The sequence below is a fragment of the Homarus americanus genome, unplaced genomic scaffold (assembly GCF_018991925.1).
Source record: "Homarus americanus isolate GMGI-L3 unplaced genomic scaffold, GMGI_Hamer_2.0 scaffold16894, whole genome shotgun sequence".
Classification (NCBI taxonomy): domain Eukaryota; kingdom Metazoa; phylum Arthropoda; class Malacostraca; order Decapoda; family Nephropidae; genus Homarus; species Homarus americanus.
Window position 1 is genome coordinate 88189 of NW_024746541.1, and position 26664 is coordinate 114852.

General features: G+C 41.2%; 1 protein-coding gene across 1 annotated transcript; it reads left to right on the top strand.

Moving 5' to 3' along the window:
• Positions 1–6200: 6200 nt before the first annotated feature.
• LOC121879355 (4-coumarate--CoA ligase-like 5) lies at positions 6201–26011 on the top strand. Its single transcript, XM_042385955.1, has 5 exons — positions 6201–6347; positions 18790–18963; positions 20967–21174; positions 21544–21740; positions 25793–26011. Exons 2-5 carry the CDS (start codon positions 18799–18801, stop codon positions 25994–25996), a joined length of 774 nt encoding a protein of 257 aa, XP_042241889.1. The 5' UTR covers positions 6201–6347; positions 18790–18798; the 3' UTR covers positions 25997–26011.
• The last annotated feature ends 653 nt before the right edge of the window (positions 26012–26664 follow it).

Genomic DNA, 26664 nt, shown 5'->3' on the forward strand with positions numbered 1-26664 from the left:
TGCTGTACTGTGCATGATGACACATTGTTATTCTTCTCATCATGATGCAGTATCTAACACAGATGACACCGACCTGATAACGAGATCTGAGATTGCCGAGTTCCACGACAATTTAAATAGTGAGTTACTTAATGCACAAAGGCAGAACATACCATACAAAAAACTCAGATCAGACAACAATGACCCTAAATGGATAAATAATTATTTAAAGAACATCATTGGCCAAAGGAAGGCTATAGGTAGAAGGATAAATCGTGGCGAAATTCACCTCCGGGACTATTATAGGGTATTGGCGAGTAGGGTTAAAACCGAGATAAGGAAAGCAAAGAGGAATAATGAGGTAAGGATAGCAAGGGAGGCGAAGACAAACCCCAAAGGATTCTACCAAATATATCAAACTAAAACACGAGAAAAGATTGGACCAATACGGTCAGACACCGGCGAGCTCACTGATAACGACAGAGAAATGAGCAATAATTTGAATAAATATTTTTCAACAGTTTTCACCACCGAAAATTTAAACATGATATCCGAGGCACCGACTCTATTCAGAGATAGTGAAGAAAACAAATTTAGTGAGATAGTAGTGACTAGTAACGATGTTAGTAAGCAAATAGACAAACTAAAGCCTAATAAGTCACCTGGTCCCGATGAGATATTTGCCAGAGTATTAAAGGAATGTAAGGAAGAGCTTAGTATGCCCTTAGCAAAGTTGTTTAACATGTCCTTAAAAACAGGTGTAGTACCAGAATCCTGGAGGATAGCGAATGTAATACCGATTTTCAAGAAGGGGGATAGATCAATATCATCTAATTATCGCCCAATCAGTCTAACATCAATTGTTGGCAAATTACTGGAAGCAATCATCTCAAACTCTATTCGAAATCACCTGGAGAAGCACCGATTGATCAATGATTCCCAGCATGGCTTCACAAGCGGACGTTCTTGCCTAACTAATCTATTAACATTCTTTTCATCAGTTTTCGAATCGGTGGACGAGGGGCACAATTATGATGTGGTATATCTTGACTTTAGCAAAGCCTTCGACAGAGTCCCCCACGAAAGACTAATTAGAAAGGTAGAAGCACATGGCATCAAAGGTGACATCCTTAAATGGATTAGGGCGTGGTTACAGGACAGGAAACAGCGAGTGAGCATTAACGGCACTAAGTCCCATTGGAGCAACGTCACAAGTGGAGTTCCCCAAGGCTCAGTACTTGGACCATTATTATTTATTATATACGGAAACGACATAGATATCGGCATAGACAGCAACATAAGTAAATTTGCTGATGACACTAAAATAGGACGTTATTAAATCTGACGAGGACTCGGCAAAACTACAGGAAGATCTAAACAAATTTTTCGAATGGTCTGAAAAATGGCAGATGAAATTCAACGTCGACAAATGTAAAGTACTCAGTATAGGGGATGTAAACAGGGAAACCAGATACCAGATGAACAACGATGCCATAGAGAAATCCGACTGCGAGAGAGATTTAGGAGTAATGATAAGTAGGAACCTTAAACCAAGTAAACAATGTGTTTTTGCTCGTAACAAGGCTAATAAAGTACTTGGGTTCATACAAAGGAGTGTTAGTTACAAGACTAGCCAGGTCATCCTAAAACTGTATCTTGCTCTTGTGAGACCACACCTGGACTACGCAGTTCAGTTCTGGTCACCGTATTACAGAATGGATATAGAATCCTTGGAAAGAATTCAGAGGAGAATGACAAGACTAATCCCGGGCATTAGGAACCTAATGAATATAGAGACAGGTTAAAGCATCTTAATTTGCACTCCCTCGAGAGACGTAGAGCGAGGGGCGACCTGATAGAGGTGTATAAGTGGAAGGCAGGGCTAAACAAAGGGGACATTACAAAGATACTCAAACTATCCAACCAGGAGCGAACTCGTAACAATGGTTTTAAATTAGATAAATATAGATTTAGGCGTGAAATAGGTAAACACTGGTTTGGAAACAGAGTAGTGGATGAATGGAACAAGTTACCAAATATCATCATTAACTCGAATACGCTGAATAGCTTCAAACATAGGTTGGATGCTTATATGAGCAATAGGGATTGGGTCTAAACGAGACTGCCCAGTATGGGCCAATAGGCCCGCTGCAGTTTCCTCCATTCTTATGTTCTTATGTTCTTATAATTATTACACGCCCTACACCATGGTCAAAGTTTACTGTGTCACACCGTGGTCAAGGTTTACTGTGTCACACATGGCGAAAGTTGTGTCACACCGTCACGGAAGTTTAATGTGTCACACCATCACGAAAGTTTTTTTTTATGTCACACTATCACGAAAGTTTACTGTGTCACACCATGGCGATAGTCTACTCATGTCACACGCTATGTATAAGTTATATAAATGGGCTCTTTACAGCAGGTGAAATCAACACCAGTTACAATATGTATAAGTTACGTAAATGTCCTCCTGTACACAATGATGTGGATCCCTTTAAGGTTTAGATAAGGATAAAATACCACTAGCTGGGGCATCTCCAGAACAGTTTTCTTAGCAGAAACGTGTAAAACTTATTGTGACTTCACATTCAATACAGCAAAGCCGATGAAGCTACAGCAAGAGAAGAGTTCTTTTCTGAATCACTAACCAATGAATTTGTGTTATTGTAGTGATCGTGTCATCGCGGGTAGTGTTAAGTAGAGTGAAATGTTTCTTTTATATATTTAATCACGGTGTTAAAGGTGGAAGCTTTCTCAACTGTACACTGTATACCTGTACTGTCTCTAGTCATTGTTAGTATACCTGTACTGTCTCTAGTCATTGTTTGTATACCTGTACTGTCTCTAGTCATTGTTAGTATACCTGTACTGTCTCTAGTCATTGTTAGTATACCTGTACTGTCTCTAGTCATTGTTAGTATACCTGTACTGTCTCTAGTCATTGTTTGTATACCTGTACTGTCTCTAGTCATTGTTAGTATACCTGTATTGTTCTAGTCATTGTTTGTATACCTGTACTGTCTCTAGTCATTGTTAGTATACCTGTACTGTCTCTAGTCATTGTTTGTATACCTGTACTGTCTCTAGTCATTGTTAGTATACCTGTACTGTCTCTAGTCATTGTTAGTATACCTGTACTGTCTCTAGTCATTGTTAGTATACCTGTACTGTCTCTAGTCATTGTTTGTATACCTGTACTGTCTCTAGTCATTGTTAGTATACCTGTACTGTCTCTAGTCATTGTTAGTATACCTGTACTGTCTGTAGTCATTGTTTGTATACCTGTACTGTCTCTAGTCATTGTTAGTATACCTGTACTGTCTCTAGTCATTGTTAGTATACCTATACTGTCTCTAGTCATTGTTTGTATACCTGTACTGTCTCTAGTCATTGTTTGTATACCTGTACTGTCTCTAGTCATTGTTAGTATACCTGTACTGTCTGTAGTCATTGTTTGTATACCTGTACTGTCTGTAGTCATTGTTTGTATACCTGTACTGTCTCTAGTCATTGTTAGTATACCTGTACTGTCTGTAGTCATTGTTTGTATACCTGTACTGTCTCTAGTCATTGTTTGTATACCTGTACTGTCTGTAGTCATTGTTTGTATACCTGTACTGTCTCTAGTCATTGTTAGTATACCTGTACTGTCTCTAGTCATTGTTTGTATACCTGTACTGTCTCTAGTCATTGTTAGTATACCTGTACTGTCTCTAGTCATTGTTAGTATACCTGTACTGTCTCTAGTCATTGTTTGTATACCTGTACTGTCTCTAGTCATTGTTAGTGTACTCTAGTCATTGTTAGTATACTGTACTGTCTCTAGTCATTGTTTGTATACCTGTACTGTGTCTAGTCATTGTTTGTATACCTGTACTGTCTCTAGTCATTGTTTATACCTGTACTACCTGTCTCTAGTCATTGTTTGTATACCTGTACTGTCTCTAGTCATTGTTTGTATACCTGTACTGTCTCTAGTCATTGTTTATACCTGTACTGTCTCTAGTCATTGTTTGTATACCTGTACTGTCTCTAGTCATTGTTTGTATACCTGTACTGTCTCTAGTCATTGTTAGTATACCTGTACTGTCTCTAGTCATTGTTTGTATACCTGTACTGTCTCTAGTCATTGTTTGTATACCTGTACTGTCTCTAGTCATTGTTTGTATACCTGTACTGTCTCTAGTCATTGTTAGTATACCTGTACTGTCTCTAGTCATTGTTTGTATACCTGTACTGTCTCTAGTCATTGTTTGTATACCTGTACTGTCTCTAGTCATTGTTTGTATACCTGTACTGTCTCTAGTCATTGTTTGTATACCTGTACTGTCTCTAGTCATTGTTTGTATACCTGTACTGTCTCTAGTCATTGTTTCTATACCTGTACTGTCTCTAGTCATTGTTTGTATACCTGTACTGTCTCTAGTCATTGTTTGTATACCTGTACTGTCTCTAGTCATTGTTTGTATACCTGTACTGTCTCTAGTCATTGTTTCTATACCTGTACTGTCTCTAGTCATTGTTTGTATACCTGTACTGTCTCTAGTCATTGTTTGTATACCTGTACTGTCTCTAGTCATTGTTTCTATACCTGTACTGTCTCTAGTCATTGTTAGTATACCTGTAGTCATTGTTAGCCTCTAGTCATTGTTTGTATACCTGTACTGTCTCTAGTCATTGTTTGTGTACCTGTACTGTCTCTAGTCATTGTTTGTATACCTGTACTGTCTCTAGTCATTGTTTGTATACCTGTACTGTCTCTAGTCATTGTTAGTATACCTGTACTGTCTCTAGTCATTGTTTCTATACCTGTACTGTCTCTAGTCATTGTTTGTGTACCTGTACTGTCTCTAGTCATTGTTTGTATACCTGTACTGTCTCTAGTCATTGTTTGTATACCTGTACTGTCTCTAGTCATTGTTTCTATACCTGTACGTAAAATTGTCAGTAAAAAAGCTTTATTAAGTTAATGGGCCAATTAATATTATGTAAGGCTGCTATTTTCTCATCGGTGGTTATATTTGGATGGTTGATGGCTCGATGGATGGGTCGAGGCCTCAGTCACACTTCTTGAAATTTCAATCTTAACTTACGACAGGTGTTGTTGGAGCCGACACACAACTATAGTTCAGAAGTATCACAAGTCATTCATAAGCATACCGAACTTTGTATTTTTGATAAGGTAACATATAAGAAGTATTAGGTTGGCTTGGAGGTGAGTTTATAAATAACACATGGAATCTATCTCAATATATTATACCCATCCTATTCATAATTACAATAACGCCACAGATTCTGATGTGATATTGTGATCGAGCGTACAACAAACTTATATCAATAATGTTTTGTTTCCCTTTACAACGGCACACATCGTCTCAGGTGTTGACTAAAGTATATAAGCAGTGGTTTAGGTCCACATAATACAGCGGGCAGGTTGCGATAACACGTCCTTAGTATTACTCAACTTTGCCTAGCGGGATTGATCCTACCTGGGGGTGTAGGTTAAGTTAGATTAGGCTTGGTTACTTTACGTTATGTTACGCTACAATTGGTATAGATTATGTTAACGTTAGGTTAGGTTCCGTTATGTTACTTTGTCATGTTAAATCAGAGTATTTTAACTTTAGGTTAGGTTAGTCAATATCCAGGTGAAATAAGTTAGGCGAGTTGATTCTTGAGGTGCTATGAAAATTTTTCTGTTCTCTCCGTTACAAATTCACCTGTGAGTCTTATCTCCCAGGAATATACAGTATCACAATATACAGTATCACTGTCATGGTCACAATGACGGCTGGTCTGTTTGTAAATCTGATGATTCATATTATACTTCACGCCCGCAAAACATGTGGATAACTGGTTGGTTATCCCTAGGAAGAAAGGCGTTTTTCCCTCTCAACGTTGTACATCAAGGCTCCTTCTCCGTAAGTCCCGCCCATTTTGAACACAGTTGTCAATACGTTTATTGTCATTGTTTCTTGTATGTATTGTAAATAGTATATATTAATTATATTAAGTTATTCTACTTTTTAGTTTTGCTTCACCGATGTCTGAAATTAACCAGTTATAATAATCGAGAACTCAACACAAGGAAAAGTTAACGTAACATCACCATCGACTATAAGTAGTATGACTAATAATTATCTCTAGATAAGTTTAAAGATGGATGTAATGAATCTTAATATAAAATCTAGTTTCTCGTGCTTGTGTCAAGGCTGAGAGAGACAGAGTGAGGCGCACCATTCACCCACCAACACCGTGGCAGTCCACCCCTGTTCGGCACCCCTTCCTGACACACACAGGCAGTCAGTCTTACCTCGCTGTTACACCGTCATCTCGCACACCATCACTTACTCCTCTTCACAGAAGTGAGTTGAAATAACTATAGAGCAGGAGTTTGTTTTTCTTTCTATACGCTGAAGATAACTACTTATTTCATCTGATGGTTTATCCAGTAACGCAAGCTGGGAGGATAGGTTAGGTTAGGTTTGGTTAGGTAAGGTTATAGCGGTTAATCTTAAGGTGAAATTCAAATGGATAATAATTTTTTTCTAGGTAGTTAATAATAAGCAGTGCGTTGATGATGAAGAACCGAACAACTGGTGACATATTTTAGAAATTTATCCGCAGAACAGAATGTTTCGTTCACTGAGATAATTATTTACCTGGTGGCAACCAGAGGTGGCTGTATGTATTTATACTGTATGTGAACTGTGTATGGTTATATAATGTGTATGTAATAATAATAATAATAATAATAATTAACGGTTTATTGAAAAAGTTCTGCAGCCCGAAGGCTGAAAATATACATTGGACGTAAATGACTTATTACATACATTGGTGGTTTAACAAAAGCCTTCATTAGAGATAGGTAAAGGAACATACAGTGAACATTCAGATTAATGTAGGTGTTGAACAGGAAACACGTAGTGTAGTAACTCTCTCCCAGATGGTGTTAGGAGGGACCTATGTGGTGTAGCAGTTCCCTCAGATGGTGTTATGAGGGACCTGATGTGGTGTAGTATTTCCCTCACAGATGGTGTTATGAGGGGCCTCACGTGTAGTAATTCCCTCACAGATGGTGTTACGAGGGGCCTCACGTGGTGTAGTAATTCCCTCATAAATGGTGTTACGAGGGGCCTCACGTGGTGTAGTAACTCCCTCACAGATGGTGTTATGAGGGGCATCACGTGGTGTACGAATTCCCTCACAGATGGTGTTATGAGGGACCTGACGTGGTGTGGTAATTCCCTCACAGATGGTGTTATGAGGGGCCTGACGTGGTGTAGTAATTCCCTCACAGATGGTGTTATGAGGGGTATCACGTGGTGTAGTAATTTCCTCACAGATGGTGTTATGAGGGACCTCACGTGGTGTAGTAATTCCCTCACAGATGGTGTTATGAGGGACTTGACGTGGTGTAGTAACTCCTTCACAGATGGTGTTATGAGGGGCATCACGTGGTGTAGTAATTCCCTCACAGATGGTGTTATGAGGGACTTGACGTGGTGTAGTAATTCCCTCACAGATGGTGTTATATGAGTGAGGTGTGGCCCCAGGCCTTCCTATCGTAGACGGATTAACACATCGCTGGTTGTTGGGTCTCACGGGCCGTTATCACTGGGTACCTGGGACCTCACTGTGTGAAGGTTAACTTGAGTACGACTGTTACTGTTGAGTTGTTCTCACTGACTTAAGCACTGTTCACCAATGTTCACCTCTGTTTAACACTGGTTCCATTCCTTTCCTAAATGAAATTGTAACTTCTGGCGAGAACTTGTTGATATTCCGGTGGGGAGAAGTGGTTCAGGGGAGGGGGTTGGTATGGGCCAACTTAACAGTTGACCTGGCTGCTCAGAGAGGAGCGCCAGGTACGTCTTGACCCTTCGGTGGTCAAGGATGTATGTATGTATGTATGTATGTATGTATGTATGTATGTATGTATGTATGTATGTATGTATGTATGTATGTATGCATGTATGTATTCTGTGTATATAAGCTCGTTGAACAGGCTTTGTGTGTGAAATATAACCGAGTCTAGGACTGCTTTTAGTATCCTGGTGGTCCAGAGGTAACGTTCCCCGGTCATAGTCATGGGCTCGTGGGCCGTGGGTTCGAATCCTGGCGGGTTGAGGTGTTGATTGTATGTAGAAGTCAGCGTGTTTATTGGGCTAATGAAATATATATATATATATATTGTTACGAGTTGGGGATTTAGAATATAGTTAAAAGTCTACCCAGATCCCAACAGGCAACAACAATAAAAAGCAAAGACAATCGGACTATAAAAGGGTAGACAAAGGATGAGAGTTTTTGTTGTGTATAATTAAGTACCATAAATTCCTTAACAAAATATTCAGCTTTCTATAATTTACCCTTAACCATACTTAACCTAAACATTAACAGTATATACATATTTATACAACATACAACAATTTTGAAGCAAGGTGGAGGTGGGAGGCAATATAAGATAACAGATACTTAAGTGCAGTGCTGAGATGGCTGACGAGTAAGGCTGAGTATTGTAGAAGACGGTAGGTAGTCACTGTGCCGTAGGTTTCCAGGATAGGTGATCCTGTGGTCACTTCCCAGAGTGAACTGAACTCTCATCGAACTGGAGCTGATGAGGAAAACTTGGAGGAGGTGACCCAACAACCAGGATATGGAGAAGGGAAACCCCGGAGTGGTAACTAAGAGTAGTCATAATCGGGTATCGTCCCTAGATGGCGTTGCTCGTGGTGCTGGGTAGGTAGATCAGGACAATAAATGGCGTGGTTCGTAGTGCTGGGTAGGTAGATCAGGACAATAAATGGCGTGGTTCGTAAAAATATATATATATATATATATATATATATATATATATATATATATATATATATATATATATATATATATATATATATATATATATATATATATGTATATTATATATAATATAGAAGTCTGTCTGTTCAATTCAATTTCAATTTCAATTGTTTATTCCTTGATAGAGGAAGCGGGATCCTAGTGCTGTCACTAGGTACCCCTGTATAATGACTCCAGAAGCATCTGGTAAGTGTGACAAGTATATACAGTATAAATATTATAAAGGGGCTTACTAAAGCCTAAGGAAGGTAGGTTATTCCTTTAACACATAATCAATGTTATTTACATAATATCTGGGCAGTATGGGGAGGATCATCGTGTCTCCCTCAGGGGGTCGTGGAGTGGTGGTCCAGCAGGCGTCACGGAAGCGTTGTGTGTGGGGACATCTTAGCTCTGTCTGTTTGTCTGTTTGTTTGTTTGTCCGCACGAGAATCTTGGAAACTACTTTACCGATCTGTAGTGATGATGGATGGTGTTATATGGAGTGATGATGGATGGTGTTATATGTAGTGATGATGGGTGGTGTTATATGTAGTGATTATGGATGTTGTTATATGTAGTGATGATGGAGGGTGTTATATGTAGTGATGATGGCTGATGTTATATGTAGTGATGATGGGTGGTGTTATATGTAGTGATTATGGATGTTGTTATATGTAGTGATGATGGAGGGTGTTATATGTAGTGATGATGGCTGATGTTATATGTAGTGATGATGGGTGGTGTTATATGTAGTGATTATGGATGTTGTTATATGTAGTGATGATGGAGGGTGTTATATGTAGTGATGATGGAGGGTGTTATATGTAGTGATGATGGCTGATGTTATATGTAGTGATTATGGATGTTGTTATATGTAGTGATGATGGGTGGTGTTATATGTAGTGATGATGGGTGGTGTTATATGTAGTGATGATGGGTGGTGTTATATGTAGTGATGATGGATGATGTTATATGTAGTGATGATGGGTGGTTTTATATGTAGTGATGATGGATGATGTTATATGTAGTGATGATGGGTGGTGTTATATGTAGTGATGATGGATGGTGTTATATGTAGTGATGATGGGTGGTGTTATATGTAGTGATGATGGGTGGTTTTATATGTAGTGATGATGGATGGTGTTATATGTAGTGATGATGGATGGTGTTATATGTAGTGATGATGGATGGTGTTATATGTAGTGATGATGGGTGGTAGTGATGATGGGTGGTGTTATATGTAGTGATGATGGATGTTGTTATATGTAGTGATGATGGATGGTGTTATATGTAGTGATGATGGATGGTGTTATATGTAGTGATGATGGATGGTGTATATGTAGTGATGATGGATGGTGTTATATGTAGTGATGATGGGTGTTATATGTGATGATGGATGATGTTATATGGTGATGATGGATGGTTATATGTAGTGATATGTGGTGTTATATGTAGTGATGATGGATGGTGTTATATGTAGTGTGATTGATGATGATGGGTGTTATATAGTGATGATGGATGATGATGATGGATGTTATATGTGTGATGATGGATGGTGTTATATGTTAGTGATGGATGGTGTTATATGTAGTTATGATGGGTGGTGTTATCTGTAGTGATGATGGAGGGTGTTATATGTAGTGATGATGGATGGTGTTATATGTAGCGATGATGGGTGGTGTTATCTGTAGTGATGATGGAGGGTGTTATATGTAGTGATGATGGCTGATGTTATATGTAGTGATTATGGATGTTTTTATATGTAGTGATGTTGGATGTTGTTATATGTAGTGATGATGGAGGGTGTTATATGTAGTGATTATGGATGTTGTTATATGTAGTGATGATGGAGGGTGTTATATGTAGTGATGATGGCTGGTTTTATATGTAGTGATGATGGATGGTGTTATATGTAGTGATGATGGATGGTGTTATATGTAGTGATGATGGCTGGTTTTATATGTAGTGATGATCTATCTTCTATATCTTTATCTATATAAAACAAAGAAGTATGCCTGTCTGTTTGTCTGTTTGTTTGTTTGTCCGCACGAGAATCTTGGAAACTACTTTACCGATCTGTAGTGATGATGGATGGTGTTATATGGAGTGATGATGGATGGTGTTATATGTAGTGATGATGGGTGGTGTTATATGTAGTGATTATGGATGTTGTTATATGTAGTGATGATGGAGGGTGTTATATGTAGTGATGATGGCTGATGTTATATGTAGTGATGATGGGTGGTGTTATATGTAGTGATTATGGATGTTGTTATATGTAGTGATGATGGAGGGTGTTATATGTAGTGATGATGGAGGGTGTTATATGTAGTGATGATGGCTGATGTTATATGTAGTGATTATGGATGTTGTTATATGTAGTGATGATGGGTGGTGTTATATGTAGTGATGATGGGTGGTGTTATATGTAGTGATGATGGGTGGTGTTATATGTAGTGATGATGGATGATGTTATATGTAGTGATGATGGGTGGTTTTATATGTAGTGATGATGGATGATGTTATATGTAGTGATGATGGGTGGTGTTATATGTAGTGATGATGGATGGTGTTATATGTAGTGATGATGGGTGGTGTTATATGTAGTGATGATGGGTGGTTTTATATGTAGTGATGATGGATGATGTTATATGTAGTGGTGATGGGTGGTGTTATATGTAGTGATGATGGGTGGTGTTATATGTAGTGATGATGGATGATGTTATATGTAGTGATGATGGAGGGTGTTATATGTAGTGATGATGGGTGGTGTTATATGTAGTGATGATGGATGGTGTTATATGTAGTGATGATGGGTGGTGTTATATGTAGTGATGATGGATGGTGTTATATGTAGTGATGATGGATGGTGTTATATGTAGTGATGATGGATGATGTTATATGTAGTGATGATGGATGGTGTTATATGTAGTGATGATGGAGGGTGTTATATGTAGTGATGATGGCTGGTTTTATATGTAGTGATGATGGAGGGTGTTATATGTAGTGATGATGGATGATGTTATATGTAGTGATGATGGATGGTGTTATATGTAGTGATGATGGATGGTGTTATATGTAGTGATGATGGGTGGTGTTATCTGTAGTGATGATGGATGGTGTTATATGTAGTGATGATGGATGGTGTTATATGTAGTGATGATGGATGGTGTTATATGTAGTTATGATGGGTGGTGTTATCTGTAGTGATGATGGAGGGTGTTATATGTAGTGATGATGGATGGTGTTATATGTAGCGATGATGGGTGGTGTTATCTGTAGTGATGATGAAGGGTGTTATATGTAGTGATGATGGCTGATGTTATATGTAGTGATTATGGATGTTGTTATATGTAGTGATGATGGATGTTGTTATATGTAGTGATGATGGATGGTGTTATATGTAGTTATGATGGGTGGTGTTATCTGTAGTGATGATGGAGGGTGTTATATGTAGTGATGATGGATGGTGTTATATGTAGCGATGATGGGTGGTGTTATCTGTAGTGATGATGGAGGGTGTTATATGTAGTGATGATGGCTGATGTTATATGTAGTGATTATGGATGTTGTTATATGTAGTGATGATGGATGTTGTTATATGTAGTGATGATGGAGGTGTTATATGTAGTGATTATGGATGTTGTTATATGTAGTGATATGATATGTAGTGATGATGGATGTTATATGTAGTGATGATGGATGTAGTGATGATGGGTGGTGTTATATGTAGTGATGATGGGTGGTGTTATATGTAGTGATGATGGGTGGTGTTATATGTAGTGATGATGGGTGGTGTTATATGTAGTGATGATGGATGGTGTTATATGTAGTGATGATGGGTGGTGTTATATGTAGTGATGATGGATGGTTATATGTAGTGATGATGGGTGTTGTTATATGTAGTGATGATGGATGGTGTTATATGTAGTGATGATGGGTGGTGTTATATGTAGTGATGATGGCTGGTGTTATATGTAGTGATGATGGAGGGTGTTATATGTAGTGATGATGGCTGGTGTTATATGTAGTGATGATGGAGGGTGTTATATGTAGTGATGATGGAGGGTGTTATATGTAGTGATGATGGGTGGTGTTATATGTAGTGATGATGGGTGGTGTTATATGTAGTGATGATGGCTGGTTTTATATGTAGTGATGATGGAGGGTGTTATATGTAGTGATGATCTATCTTCTATATCTTTATCTATATATAACAAAGAAGTATGCCTGTTTGTTTGTGTGTGTGTGTTTCTTTTTGTGTCCGCATGGAAATGTCGTAAAGTCCTCAACTGAGCTCACTAACATGGTCTACCCAAACATTATCCACCACTACAAGGATCACAAGTGGCTGCGTAACGCGCAATTCTTGCACCAAAGAATGAAACAGTGGCTGAAATCAACATGACTCTACTTAGACAGCTTCCAGGCAGTGAGACCTCATTCAAATCTGTTGATACAGTAATCGACCAGGACCAAGCAGTCCAGTACCTTGCAGAATTCCTTGATTCTTTGGAGCCTGCTGGAATGCCTCCTCACCACCTCACTCTCAAGATTAGAACTCCTATAATGCTCTTAAGAAATCTTGAACCACCAATCCTCCGCAATGGCACAAGACTGGTGGTGAAGAACATGATGCCACATGTACTGGAAGCTTTAATACTGACAGGAAAAGCTAAAGGATTGGACGTTTTTATACCAAGGATACCTCTCATCACCACTGACCTGCCATTTGAGTTCAAGCGACTTCAGTTCCCGGTTAAAGTGAGCTTTGCCATGACCATCTACAAAAGCCAGGGACAGTCCCTAAAGATGGTTGGCCTACACCTGGTGTTTCCTTGCTTCTCTCATGGACAGTTCTATGTTGGATGCTCCAGAGTGGGAACTGGCAAAAATCTGTACATACTTGCTGCTAATGGCAAAACCAAAAATGTGGTCTACCTTAATGCACTACAGTTAGACAATGTGGAGCCTTCCGGAGGGTGGCGTCCTACCGTGGTCTAAGAGAGAGAGAGAATATGCCAAAGTGAGTTTCCCTTCTCACCTCCATCCTAATGCAATCCAACACCACATTAATTCCCACAAACTCCTTGTCATTGAAAACATGGTTATAGTCATCAAAATCAAGTCTCTATTGGAGAACTTATGGTCGAGCGTATGATTTTCAGAGTGCTGGTGGTGGCCATTTTGTAATTCAAGATGGCCGACATAAACTAACCCATTAGAAGTAGTTTCATGTGATCCCTGGTCACTCCAAATGTGGTGTTTGAACCATAATCAAGTCTCCAGGTGTAATATTAATAAAGTTATGACCAATTTTGGATTTTTCAGGGGGGTTGATAGCAGCCATTTTATTTTTCGCCAATACAAAAGTTTCCCCCGAGAGTTCCAATCCGTCACCCGATTGATTTATGTTCAGAATAAGTCAAATATGGAGAATCAGCCGAAAACGTTGTAAATACTCCCAAATTAGGTTCAATGAGATTCTGCTGGGCTATTACATTATTCTCTCCTGATTGTCATTAGTGGTGACCCATCTCTTGAAACTCTTAGATATCTTCCTAACATTGTCACGAGGTGCTTGGTTCATGTATAAACGCTTCTTGGTGATCCTCGTGATGGCAGTGCTAACGGGAGATAAATGTTCCAACTTGGCCACCACACTCTCCGAGTTAGTGATGATGAGGTCCACCTGTTTGGGTATTTGTTCACCTCTATAGTGAGTCGGATCTTTAACATGTTAGAATAGCAAACTGTCTCTCAGAGTTCCTACAAAAAGAGTTGTAGAATTATTAACTTCACTTGGTGTAATTTCAGTCCTCCAGTCTATTTCGCTATAATTAAAGTCTACCATGACAAATAGTTGGCTAGAATTAAGCAGCGTTTCGTTGTCTATCAAAAGTTTCAAGTTTCCATGACTAAAAACTACAGTTATGTGATTTGTAAATGAGTCCGACAATAAGCATGTCTTCCCACTGGTTTGGTATTATATAAGGGCGGGGGTTTTCTCTTTTTATCCCTTATATTCTTTTTTCATACTTCTTTCTTTGTCTTATTTCCTTCATTTGTTCTGTCTAATTATTTCATGTCATAGTTACTTCATCACCTCAGACCTTTGGTAGCATGGCGAGGGTTAGGGCACCTGGGTACTGTAATTCTGGTATCAAGTCATTGGACAAAAATAAAGGTGGATACTGAGGGAAAATAATACCCCTAATATACTCTAAGAAATGGTTTATTAATACGAAATTAAATTAGGTACAAGATGTCATTAACATACAACTACAAGGTTGAACTCCTTGGCTTTACTCATCGACAAGTCCAAGTAGATACTCTTGCTTCTTACAACATTACTGGTGGTACATTACATTACATACAGCTACAGGACAAGCTTACATATGGTACCTTCACTAGAACTGTTGGTAGTACATATGGAGGATGCACTCACAACACATAACACGTTATTACTGATACTAACAATTTTTATGGATTCACTACCCAACATGGGATAATTATATTTCGGTTAATTATCCCCAATCATATATAACAAATACAGTGGACCAAATAACTGTCTGGAGTGTCCCAGGGCATAACACTAGCGTCTCAACAAATGAAGATCGCTGTTATGGTTGGTTGTAGTCTGACATTGAGAGAGTCTGGGGTCTAGTTCCCCGGAGGCGGACTGGAGCAGTTTAATCCTGCCGAATCAGCGACATCGTGCAAAACAGCTAACTGTTTGGTAGCTACCGACCCCCGTCAGCCGGTGGGGTGTTCAACTAACCCACACACTGGACCTGGGATAATTTGGAGAACATCACTGGAAGGGATGATGATGACTCAATCACAAACAATCTTTCGTCTAGCAACGACAGACGACATTTACGTTATAGTACTTCTCACACTGGGTAAAGGACAATTTCACTGTCACAACATGAACACTGATATTCACAAAATTGACTAAATTAAACTGAATGACTATATCGGCGAGGAACACTCTCTCACATACCTGGGATAATTTGGAGAACGTCACTGGAAGGGACGTTTCTCCTTCTCGCACAGGCTTATATACAGCATGAGTTGCCAGAGGTGGCTACCCACGCAATGACAGAAATTACATTCAAATCAACTGCTACACATTCTTTTACTTTTATCCTCTTCGCCACTGATCGGCTTGTTAGCCGCTTGGGCGATCGGTCACGTCTCTTTTCCTTTATATTCTTCACCAAAAGGTTGGCTCGCTAGCCGCCCGGGCGATCGGTCACGTCTCTGTCACGCACTGTTGGCAAATACTGGGCATGCACCGGCTCCTGAATGTACCTGAACCCGCTCCAGTGTTGGTCAAGTCTTCTCTTGAAAGAGCTCACACTCGGTGCCGTCACAACACTCTCTGGTAGATTGTTCCAAGAGTTTACAACCCTCAGTCCGAAAAAGTTTGCCCTCACGGTTTTCTGGACTTGCGGCTTCTTCAATCTTGAGCTGTGACCCCTTGTGGGGCGAGCGTCCGCCAGCTCCAAGTAAGGACACTCAACTGAGTAGTGCCCCCTGAGATGCTTATAAACCTCAACTAGGTCCCCCCTTGCCCGTCTGTAGTATAAGCTAGGCAAGTTCAGGCGCTCCAATCTCTCAGGGTAGCTGAGGTGCCGAAGTGCAGGCACCAGTTTGGTGGCCCTCCTTTGAACATTTTCAACCAACTGACAGTCCCTAGCATATCTCGGGGACCAGATGGGGTGACAGTACTCCAGATGGGGAAGCACTTCACTCCTGAAGATCGTCACGAGGGACGGACCGTCTAGATATCTGAACGACCTTCTTATAAGACCCAATAATTTATTTGCCTGATTTACCTTCTTCTCACAATGGCCCGAGAACTTTAGCTCATTGTCAACATACACACCTAGGTCCTTCTCACACACAGTCTCAACTAGTACATTTTCTTCATCCCGTTGGGACAGATGGTACGCCTCCTTACCGTTGGTACGCCCCAGGTGCATCCTCTTACACTTCGTGACATTGAATCTCAGCAGCCATTCCTTCGACCATTCCTGGAGCCCACAGAGGTCCTTCTGCAGCTCTTCACAGTCCGCTTGGTTCTTAATTTCCCGAAAAAACTTGCCATCATCGGCAAACATTTGTATGGAGGAGTGTACAACGTCAGGCATATCATTTATGAAACAAACAAACAACAGCTGGCCCAATACACTACCCTGCGGTACCCCACTTGTTACAGGTACAGATGACGATTTCGTGCCATTAATCACCACACATTACTTGCGGTCATGTAGAAAGTCTTCTATCCACGCTTGGACATTTCCCCGAATTCCGTACCCTTCCAGTTTGATTTTCAGCCTTTCGTGGGGTACACTGTCGAAAGCCTTGGCGAAATCTAGGTAAATATTGTCGATATTACCACCCCGTTCTAGAATATGGGTCCAAATATCCAATACCTTGAGCAATTGTGTCAAGCAAGAGCGCCCCGGCATAAAACCGTGTTGGCAATCTTTTACAAGGTTGTTTCGTAGTAGATGTTCCATCGCTGCATCTCTGATAATACTCTCAAGTACTTTACATATTATGCTGGTCAGGCTCACCGGTCTATAGTTGTTCGTGGAGTGACTATCGCCCTTCTTGAAGATAGGACTCACATAAGCCACTTTCCATTCACTGGGGACCATTTGTTCATCCAGGCATTTACAAAACAGAATCTTCAGGGGCTCTGCAAGCTCGTTGCACAGCTCCCTTAGCACTCTAGGATGCACCATGTCAGGTCCAGGACTCTTATGGACCTTTAGCCTGGACAGTTTATTTCTAATACCCTCTTCTGTGAACACAATGTGGGTCAGTGCTGTGTCGAACCGTCTGTCCTCAAACGCAGGAAGGTTAGTTGCATCCTCTCTTGTGAACACTGAGGAAAAGAAGCTGTTCAATGCCTCAGCTTTATCCTGGTCAGAATCTGCGTAACTACCATCTTCAAGCCTCAGGTCTGATACTCCTACTCGCGTTTTCAATTTCGACTTTGCATAGCGGTAAAACGCCTTTGGGTTAGACCCTTCAGTTGACACGGGTCTGGAGAATTTCTTAAGTTGATTTACATAAACTCAATCGAGATTGAGCTTGCCAGGAAAAAGTGGAATATACACGTTGACAACTGTTAGTTCCCCAAGTGGGCGGGACTTATGGATAAGGAGCCTTTGTGTATATACGTTGAGATATTGGAGAAAATGGCCAGCACCTAAAGAGAGGGAAAACGCATTTCTCCCTAGGGATAACTTACCAGTTATCCACATGTTTTGCGGGTGTGGAGTATAATATGAATCATCAGGTTTAAAAAAGACCAGCAATCATTGTGTCCATGACAATTACACTATTTTAACTTTTCTAAAACCTTTCACCAAGTAACAGCACATTTTGCATTATATAAATATTCATCCAAATGAATAACACTGAATTATTCACTACATTATTCAACAATGATTCGGTTGTTGTAACTCAGTTGTTGACGTTATCCACTGCTGAGCTTGTAACTCTCTTCGAAGTCGAGTGGGGTCACCTGACTAATCAAAACATCGCTCTAATGCTCGGTGGAGAGGGCTAGAATCTTACCACTAGTTAAGGGGGGCGAACACCTAACTTAAGTGTTCACATACTGTATATAAGTGTATTCAAGATACTTTCCTGGAGAGAATTTACAATATATTCTCCCCTAAGCCCAGGACTGTGTACATAATTGCTTCAACAATAAAAAACCCCAAAAGAAGTGTTTACATTAGCTCTACCACTTAAGAGTTCCAGAACTTATTTGAAACAATTATGTGTAATCAAAAAATCGCTATCTCAACCAGACTAACGATAACGCCCTGTCTACAATATGATGAAATCGATATCACTTATATTTTTAATTGAACTTCAAGAGGTCATTTTTTTGTCTGTGTTTTTCTCTCTCAATAAAAGAATAATTATTATCAGATCCAGCAGATGAGTGGACAACAACAGCAGCAGCAGGATGGTGGTAGCAGGAGGAGCACGGAGCCTCGTATACTTGAGTGGGATGGACCGGGACCTCTGCCTGCCATCCCCAACGTTAACTACGCTGTCTTCATGCTGGAGTCGATGGCTGCTTACGGCGACGCTGTGGCTGTGGTCAGTCTCAAGGAATCCAGAGGCAACTGAATTACATGGACTGAGAGAGGCTTAAGTACCTTACTAAACATGAGGTCAGGTCATAAACATGACTTTCACTAATCCACACACCAACACTACCACACACACACAAAGGAGCTCAAGAGGATGAGTGAAGTGACTAGTCAAGTTAAGTTAGGTAAAAAATAAATGAGACCCACTAATCATCTATCCTACATCTAACTCCAATGCTTTTAAAGCATTTTTAACCGTGGGCCACTGACAAAGAAATTTCTTTAACATATCAGTTTTGTACTGACCATCACTAAGGTTTATAGAATTCAAATCCCTTATCAAACTTGCTTCAACCATAAGTCTTTCTGTGACACATGATGATTTGTACACTTCTAAGCTGTGTTCCCAATCACTGGCAGTTGTCGAGGGATCGTTCTCTCGCTCTTTCTCTACCATAAACCATAGTGATGGTCAGTACAAAACTGATAATATGATATATAACTTATTCGTCAGTGACCCACGGTTAAAAATGCTTTGAAAACCTTGAAGTTAGATGAAGGATAGATATTTAGTGGGTCCCATATATCTTTGACCTGACTTAACTTGACTAGACACGTCACCCTTTCTCTTAAGCTCCTCTGCGTGTGTATTGGTGTTGGTGTGCGGATTAGTGGATGTCATGATTATGACCTGACCTCATGTAGACTTGTGAAAGAGACCTAGGGGTACTTGTAAGCCCGGACCTACGGCCTAGAAAACAGTGCGTTAATGTTCGAAATAAGGCAAACAGAGTATGAGTTTTATATCTAGAAGTGTAAGTAATAAGAGTGCAGAGGTCTTATTGCAACTATATCTTGCGCTAGTCAGGCCGCACCTCGATTATGCGGTTCGGTTCTGGTATCCTTATTATAGAATGGATATCAATTCACTAGAGTCGGTGCAGCGAAGAATGACGAAAATGATTCCGGGACTTAGAAACCTTCCATATCATGATAGGTTAAAGAAACTAAACTTGCATTCCCTAGAAAGACGAAGAGTGCGGGAGATATGATAGAAGTATTTAAGTGGGTGAAAGGAATCAATAAAGGTGATATAGATAAAGTTCTTATAATGTCCGAGCAGGATAGGACTCGGAACAACGGATTCAAGTTGGATAAGTTTAGGTTTAGGAGGGAGATAGGAAGGAACTGGTTTATAAATAGGGTAGTGGACGAGTGGAACAAGCTTAGCAACTTTGTAGTAAGTGCTGGAACGCTGGAAAGTTTCAAAGGGAGGCTGGATAGATTCATGGATGATAGAGTGTGGTAGTAACTCTCGACAGGAGCTGCCATGCACAGGCCAACCGGCCTATTGCAGATTCCTTATTTTCTTATGTTCTTATGTTTAATAAGGTCTCCCTGTGTATTTAAGCCTCTCTCCGTCCATGTATTTCAGTTGCCCCTGAAGATGTCTTGAATAAAGACGAAAGCCAAGGTGCTCCATTGTTTCCCTTTTCCCTGTGTGATTTTATCAAGATTTATCTTATCCACATTTTCATTGTGGATCTACATGATATATATATATATATATATATATATATATATATATATATATATATATATATATATATATATATATATATATATATATATATATATATATATATACACACACGGGTTCATAGTCCCGTGGTTCACAACTCTCAAAAACGAGGATTGACAAGGCTGACTGTAGCAGGTAGACGTGTGGGAGGCTGTACATATACAGTACAATGCAGGGATATAAACAGGTATGAGGTATAAGAACAGACAAAGGTGCAGACATACTGTAGGTATAAAGGACAGATATAGACACAGGTACAGGTATAGGAACAAGAGATTCAGGTATAAAATATAGATACAGGCTTTAAAATAAAGCAGATGTCTATTCAGTCATTGCCATACAGGGAGTCTCACAAACAAGGGGGTAATTCAGGTGTAGTGACGCACAGAGACACTGTGTATCTGTGTGTTCCTATGTTACTGTTTCAGGAGGATGCTGACACACGTCAGCACTGGAAGTATTCGGAGCTATGTAGTGCTGTGCCGCGGGTGTCTGGTGGACTGGCGAAGGCAGGAGTGACACGGGGAGAGGTGGTGCTCCTTCTCATGCCAACACACATGGACTTCCCACTGATATTGTTGTCAATACTTCACTGCGGGGCTGTCTGTGTGCCCGTAAACCCCTCCCTTAGTCCAGGTGTGTACCTCGGGCATGCACAGTCGGCCTCAGCTCCAGCTGGTACAGTGGTTGACGCATTTTGTGACATGTGGCAACTGTGTTTGTTTACATCGTATTAATATTACTGGAATGGCTCTAAGAACTTTTCAATAGTAGCCAGAAGAGAGATGTTAAATAAGCAATCCACCTCCATCTCTTAATGCTAACATTTCTTGCATAGTTATACTTTTAATACTTAATACAGATTACAAAATAGAATATTCCCATCCAACTCACAAAGCGCCTCCAATCTAAGATAAAGTCTGGCCAGTGGCATTATGAGGGACAGTGATGGAGATAGAGATGCGATAGAGAGAGATACAGAATCACATGGTGTACCTTCATCAGAGGAGCTGGTGCACGTGTTGAATGTGAGTGAGGCGCGATGGGCCGTGGTACACCCTGACGTGGCCCCGGCAACTGAGGCGGCCTTCTCTCTCTTCCCTCATGGCACACTGAAGAAGATGTGGGTCCTGGGGAACGACCCCACCAGACCCTGCATCGCTCAACTCATGACCCATGACCCTGTGCCTCCCTCCACTAAGGTAAGTGGCAAGTACGGTGGCTAAAGTGGTTAATGGTCTTTAGTAGTAGTAGTAGTTGTACTAGTAATAATAGTGTGAAAGAAGGGTGGTTTCGCATGTTTGAAGCATGACGAATATAGTGAAGAAAATTTACCATATGTCACTGTGGAACCAACCCACCTTCCATTAGACAGTGAGAATCTTCATTACAGGACATCTAATGAAGGCCAGGTGGGCATTAGCGAGGATGCTGGACGCAGGGACAGTAAGTTTTCTTTGGTGTCAAGATATTCGACCCCATGGCCGCATTTCACCGTAACCTGTCTCTTGAGGCTGCACACAAGAGGAACGAGAATGACAAGAACAGGGAGTATATTAAGAGAATTCAGAATGTGGATCAAGGCAGCTTCATCCTGGTGTTCACAATCTCTGGTGGAATGGGACCAGTGCAAGATGTTTCTAGGCAAGACTGGCCGATGTGTTATCTGAACAAAAGAAGTTACATCGCAGCCTGGTTGAGATGTCGACTGTCCTTCTCTCCGCTTAGGTCTACATTGCTTTGCCTCAGGGGAACGAGATCTTCGGCCCAAAGCCGACAAAGGTCGCGGGTATTGACTATTAGGCAGCAGTCTCTGAATGCTGCATAGGTGTGCGGCTTAACTAAGTCAGCTACGGTAGTTTCTTTTTGATTAGGATATTTAGGTACTAAAATGGTTGGGAAGGTTTGGCTAAAAGAGGAGGTTGGAGGCCACACGAGATAAAAAAATAGCAGTAGTAGTGTGGTAGGGGTCATAACTGACCCTACTCACCAGATACAGTGGAGATCCAAGTCACTAATTTCTCCTGTTGTTCGACGAGTGGAGCATTATGCTGGGTAACTGTCATTGCATCTGTTCTAGCCCGAACCAAAATTGCACAAACTGTGAAAGTGTGAGAAACAACCGCTAATGTGTGGGATGCAGGAAGGGGAACAACTGTCAGAATCCCCTGGGCAGAGGATATCGCCCTGAAAATACCTCCTGACGATATCCTGAATGATTGCAGCGAGTCCACTCAGTCTGGAAATGTAGTGCCAAGAAATGCTGCTCCAACATTAGCAGAAGAGCACGAGGTGAATGACAGACAACCATCACATTGGAAAGGCATGTCGAGGGAAGATGCAGAGAAATGGGTCAAAGAAACCTACTGAGAAATTGTCAGGTGGTCTCCATTAACCTCTTTCAACCACCAAAATGTTGGGCCACCAGAGAAATAATCCGGGAGATGACTCGCCTCACACAATATTCCACTCACGACAGCACCCTGGCCCCAATAACTCTCCACATACTGGCAATAATACCTCATCTATTCTGCCAGAGAACACACGCAAGGAGTAAGTGTAAGGAAAATGTGGCTGCAATGAAGAGAAGACAGACAACGTGGCAGAACGGGCTCTTGATGATCTCCTAAGTGAAGTAAGAACACTGCAGAAGAGACTGAAATCTACAGGAAACGGAAAGCAAGCCACTGAGGATGTTTCCAGAATGTTAGGTAACAAAATGCGTGTGGGAAAAGTGTCTTTGGTAGTAAGATCTCTCACAGAGGAATCCTCCGGTGGTGTTCTGCCAATAAACAGAGACCTTAAAACAACTGAAGGAAAAACATCCCCCTGCAAGTGCAGAGGAAGGCATCAGGTTTCCGGATTACTATATCCCTCCAAATTCAGTCATATTCGAGAAAATAACAAGAGGTACGGTGTGGAAAAAAGCACTGAAAACACAGGGAGGGGCTGGCCCTTCAGGCCTGGATACAGATGGGTGGAGAATCATCCTCCGCACTAACAAGTTTGGCGAAGCAGTAAGTGATCTCTGCAATGCCACCTCCGCCCTTGCAAGAAAGCTAGCAACCTAATGCTGCCATCACCCATTGATGATGTAAGAGCAGCTGCAGGGAACCTGCAGGAGTGTGCTGGCCACCAGGTAGGGGTGAAACTGCCATTCACACCACGAGAAAGGTATTTAAGCAGCGTGGTTGTGAGGCAGTACTCCAGGTTGACGCCTCCAACACAATCACATAATCAACCGCAAGGCTAAACTGCACAACATCCAGATCAACTGTCCAAGCTTTGCAATGTATGTTGAAAACACCTACAGGGACCCGACAGACCTCTATATAACAAGCTTTAAGGCTCAAAGAGGAGATACCACCATACAGTCAGCTGAGGGAACTAAGCAGGGGGATCCTGTTGCTATGGAAATGTCCACAATAGGTCTATCCGTGTTCCAACACACAATAAACTGTGAAACAACCAATGTCAAGCGAGTGGCATATGCTGACGACCTTACTGGAGCAGGAAAGGTGGAGGACATCGAAAAGTGGTGGAACCTGGTAACATCACGAGGTCCACAAATAAAGTACCACCCAAATGCCAGCAAGTCCTTCCTCATTGTGAAGCCAGAACACTATGAACAGGCAATGGAGGTGTTCGGTGGAAGTGAGGTCAAAATAACAAAGGATAACCAAAAACATTTAGGTGCAGTAATCGGCACAAACGATTTCAAGACCGACTATGTAACGGGAAAGGTAAATTGAGTGTATGAAAGAAATTCAAGCTCAACCGGAGATCACTAAAACTGAGCCACATGCTGCTTTTGCGGCATTCACTCATGGAGTCAAGCATTGCTGGAATTACCTGATGTGCGCTATCCCTGATAACGGACCCCTCCTCCACCCTCTGGAAGAAACCATCAGGGTCGCTTTTATCCCAACACTAGTGAAAGCCATTATTTAACCCCATCATTACCACCGAGACTGGAAGGAATGGGATTGACTAATCCAGTGGAGCTTGCTGCCACCGAACATCAGAACTCTGTCAAGCTCACGGCAGCCCTCACTGAGCACATAATAGCTCAGAATACAGCAAGTCAGGTGGATACTAACGAATTAAACAAGATTCGACAGAACGGTAGCACAGCAGCACACTCAAAGTGATAAACGTCAACAACTGATGCTGCAATTGTCAGAGCTGGGAAAAAATGTAGCTACAGCACAGGAGGTGGGCGTCTCGAACTGTCTAACTACGTTACCGATAAGGGCAAAAGATTTCATTCTTAATGAACAAGAATTTACAGATGCTATTGGTCTACTCTAAGGCATGCTTGACCAGTAGAAGGTTTGCCCTCCCATTGCGTGTGTGGCTCACCCTACGACATCGACCACGCCATGGTGTGTAAGAAAGGGGGCTTCGTATGTACGAGGCATGACGAAGTAAGGGATCTCACAGCAAACATGTTAAAGGAAATCTGCCATGATGTCATGGTGGAACCTACTCTCCTTCCATTGGACGGTGAGAATCTCCATCACAGGACTTCAAACATTTCCAATGAAGCCCGTGTGGACGTCAGTGCTAGAGGATTCTGGATGCGGGGACAGCGAGCCTTCTTTGATATATGATTTTTCGACCCCATTACCACATGTCACCGTAACCTAGTTCTTGCTGCTGCACACAAGAGAAACAAGAATGACAAGAACAGGGCGTAGGAGAGAAAGTTCAGAATGTTGAACAAGGCAGCTTCACTCCTCTGGTGTTCATAGCCTCTGGTGGGATGGGACCAAGTGCAAGATGTTTCTATGCAAGACTGGCAGAGGTGTTATCCGAACAGAAGCAGCAGCACAGAAGTTACGTTGCAGCCTGGTTGAGATGTCGACTGTCCTTCTCTCTGCCTAGGTCATGTTTTGCCTCTGGGAAACGAGATCTTCGGCCCCAAAGGCGAAAACAGTCGCACATATTGATTTTGAGGCAACAGTCACTGAATGCCGCATAGATATGCGGCTTAGCTAACTCATCACAGATAGGGTATCTACTTTTGTATTAGGATATTTAATATTAACGCAATACAACTGTGGCGGAGGTGTGGCTATAGGGGGAGAGTAGTAGTAGTAGTGGTTGTAGACTTAGTAGTGGTAGTAGCTGCAGTAGTAGTAGTAGTTGTTAAAGATCTTTATTAGTACTAAGAATAGTAGTAGAGGATACTATCCAGATAACACCAGCAGATGTCACCCTGAATGATAATACAGGAAGTTAATCCACTCAGATTGACAACGAAGAGCCAAGAAGTGCTGCACTAAACAGGGGAGATGTACCCAAGGAGAATGACAGACAGGCAGTCATCAAAATGGAGAGGACATGTAGGGTGAAGTGGCAGACGTACGAGTTAATGAAGCCTACTCAGAAATTGGCTGGTGGACCTCAACAAACTTTTTTGAACCACCAAAATGTGGGGCCACCCAAAAAATGATTCATACATAAAGTACATTTTCGACATTTCCCTAAACCCCACCAATCCTCCACATACTAGCAACAATATCCCATCTCTTCTGCCAGAGAACAGACTAAAAAATTAACCACAAGGGGAATGTGACACCAATGGCGAAAGGTTGCAGAAGAGGGAAATTTATGATCACTCCAGTGAGGCAAGAACACTACAGGAGAGACTAAACATTTTAGGAGACAAGAAAAGGCTCCGACGATTGGGCGAGGCAGTTTGGTAAAGGATAAACACCCTCCTGCAAATGAAGATGGTGTTGGAAAATAGCACTAAAGACCTAATGAGGGCATGAACCATTAGGCCTGGATGTCAGTGGAAGGAGAGTCATCAAGTTTGGCAAAGCAGAAAGTGACATCTGCTACGCCATTGCCACCCTCGCAAAAAAAGCTGACAACCTCCTGCTGTCAACTCCTACAAGCTCTAACAGCCAGCCACTTCATCCCTGTGGACAAAAATCCAGGATGTAGACCGATTGTATATGGGTGATGGAACTGTTAAGGTCAGTTATTGGTAAATGTATAGCGAAGGTGATCAAAGATTATGTCAGGGCAGCAACAAAGAACCTGCAAATATGTACTGAGCACCAGGCTGATGGGGAAGCTACCATTCACACCATGAGACAGATTTTTGAGCACCAT

Coding starts and splice junctions, on each gene's coding strand:
- LOC121879355 (XM_042385955.1), top strand. CDS start 18,799: ATGAGTGGACAACAACAGCAGCAGCAGGATGGTGGTAGCAGGAGGAGC. Junction 18,964..20,966: donor ACGGCGACGCTGTGGCTGTG/GTCAGTCTCAAG, acceptor TTACTGTTTCAG/GAGGATGCTGACACACGTCA. Junction 21,175..21,543: donor AAACCCCTCCCTTAGTCCAG/GTGTGTACCTCG, acceptor TACCTTCATCAG/AGGAGCTGGTGCACGTGTTG.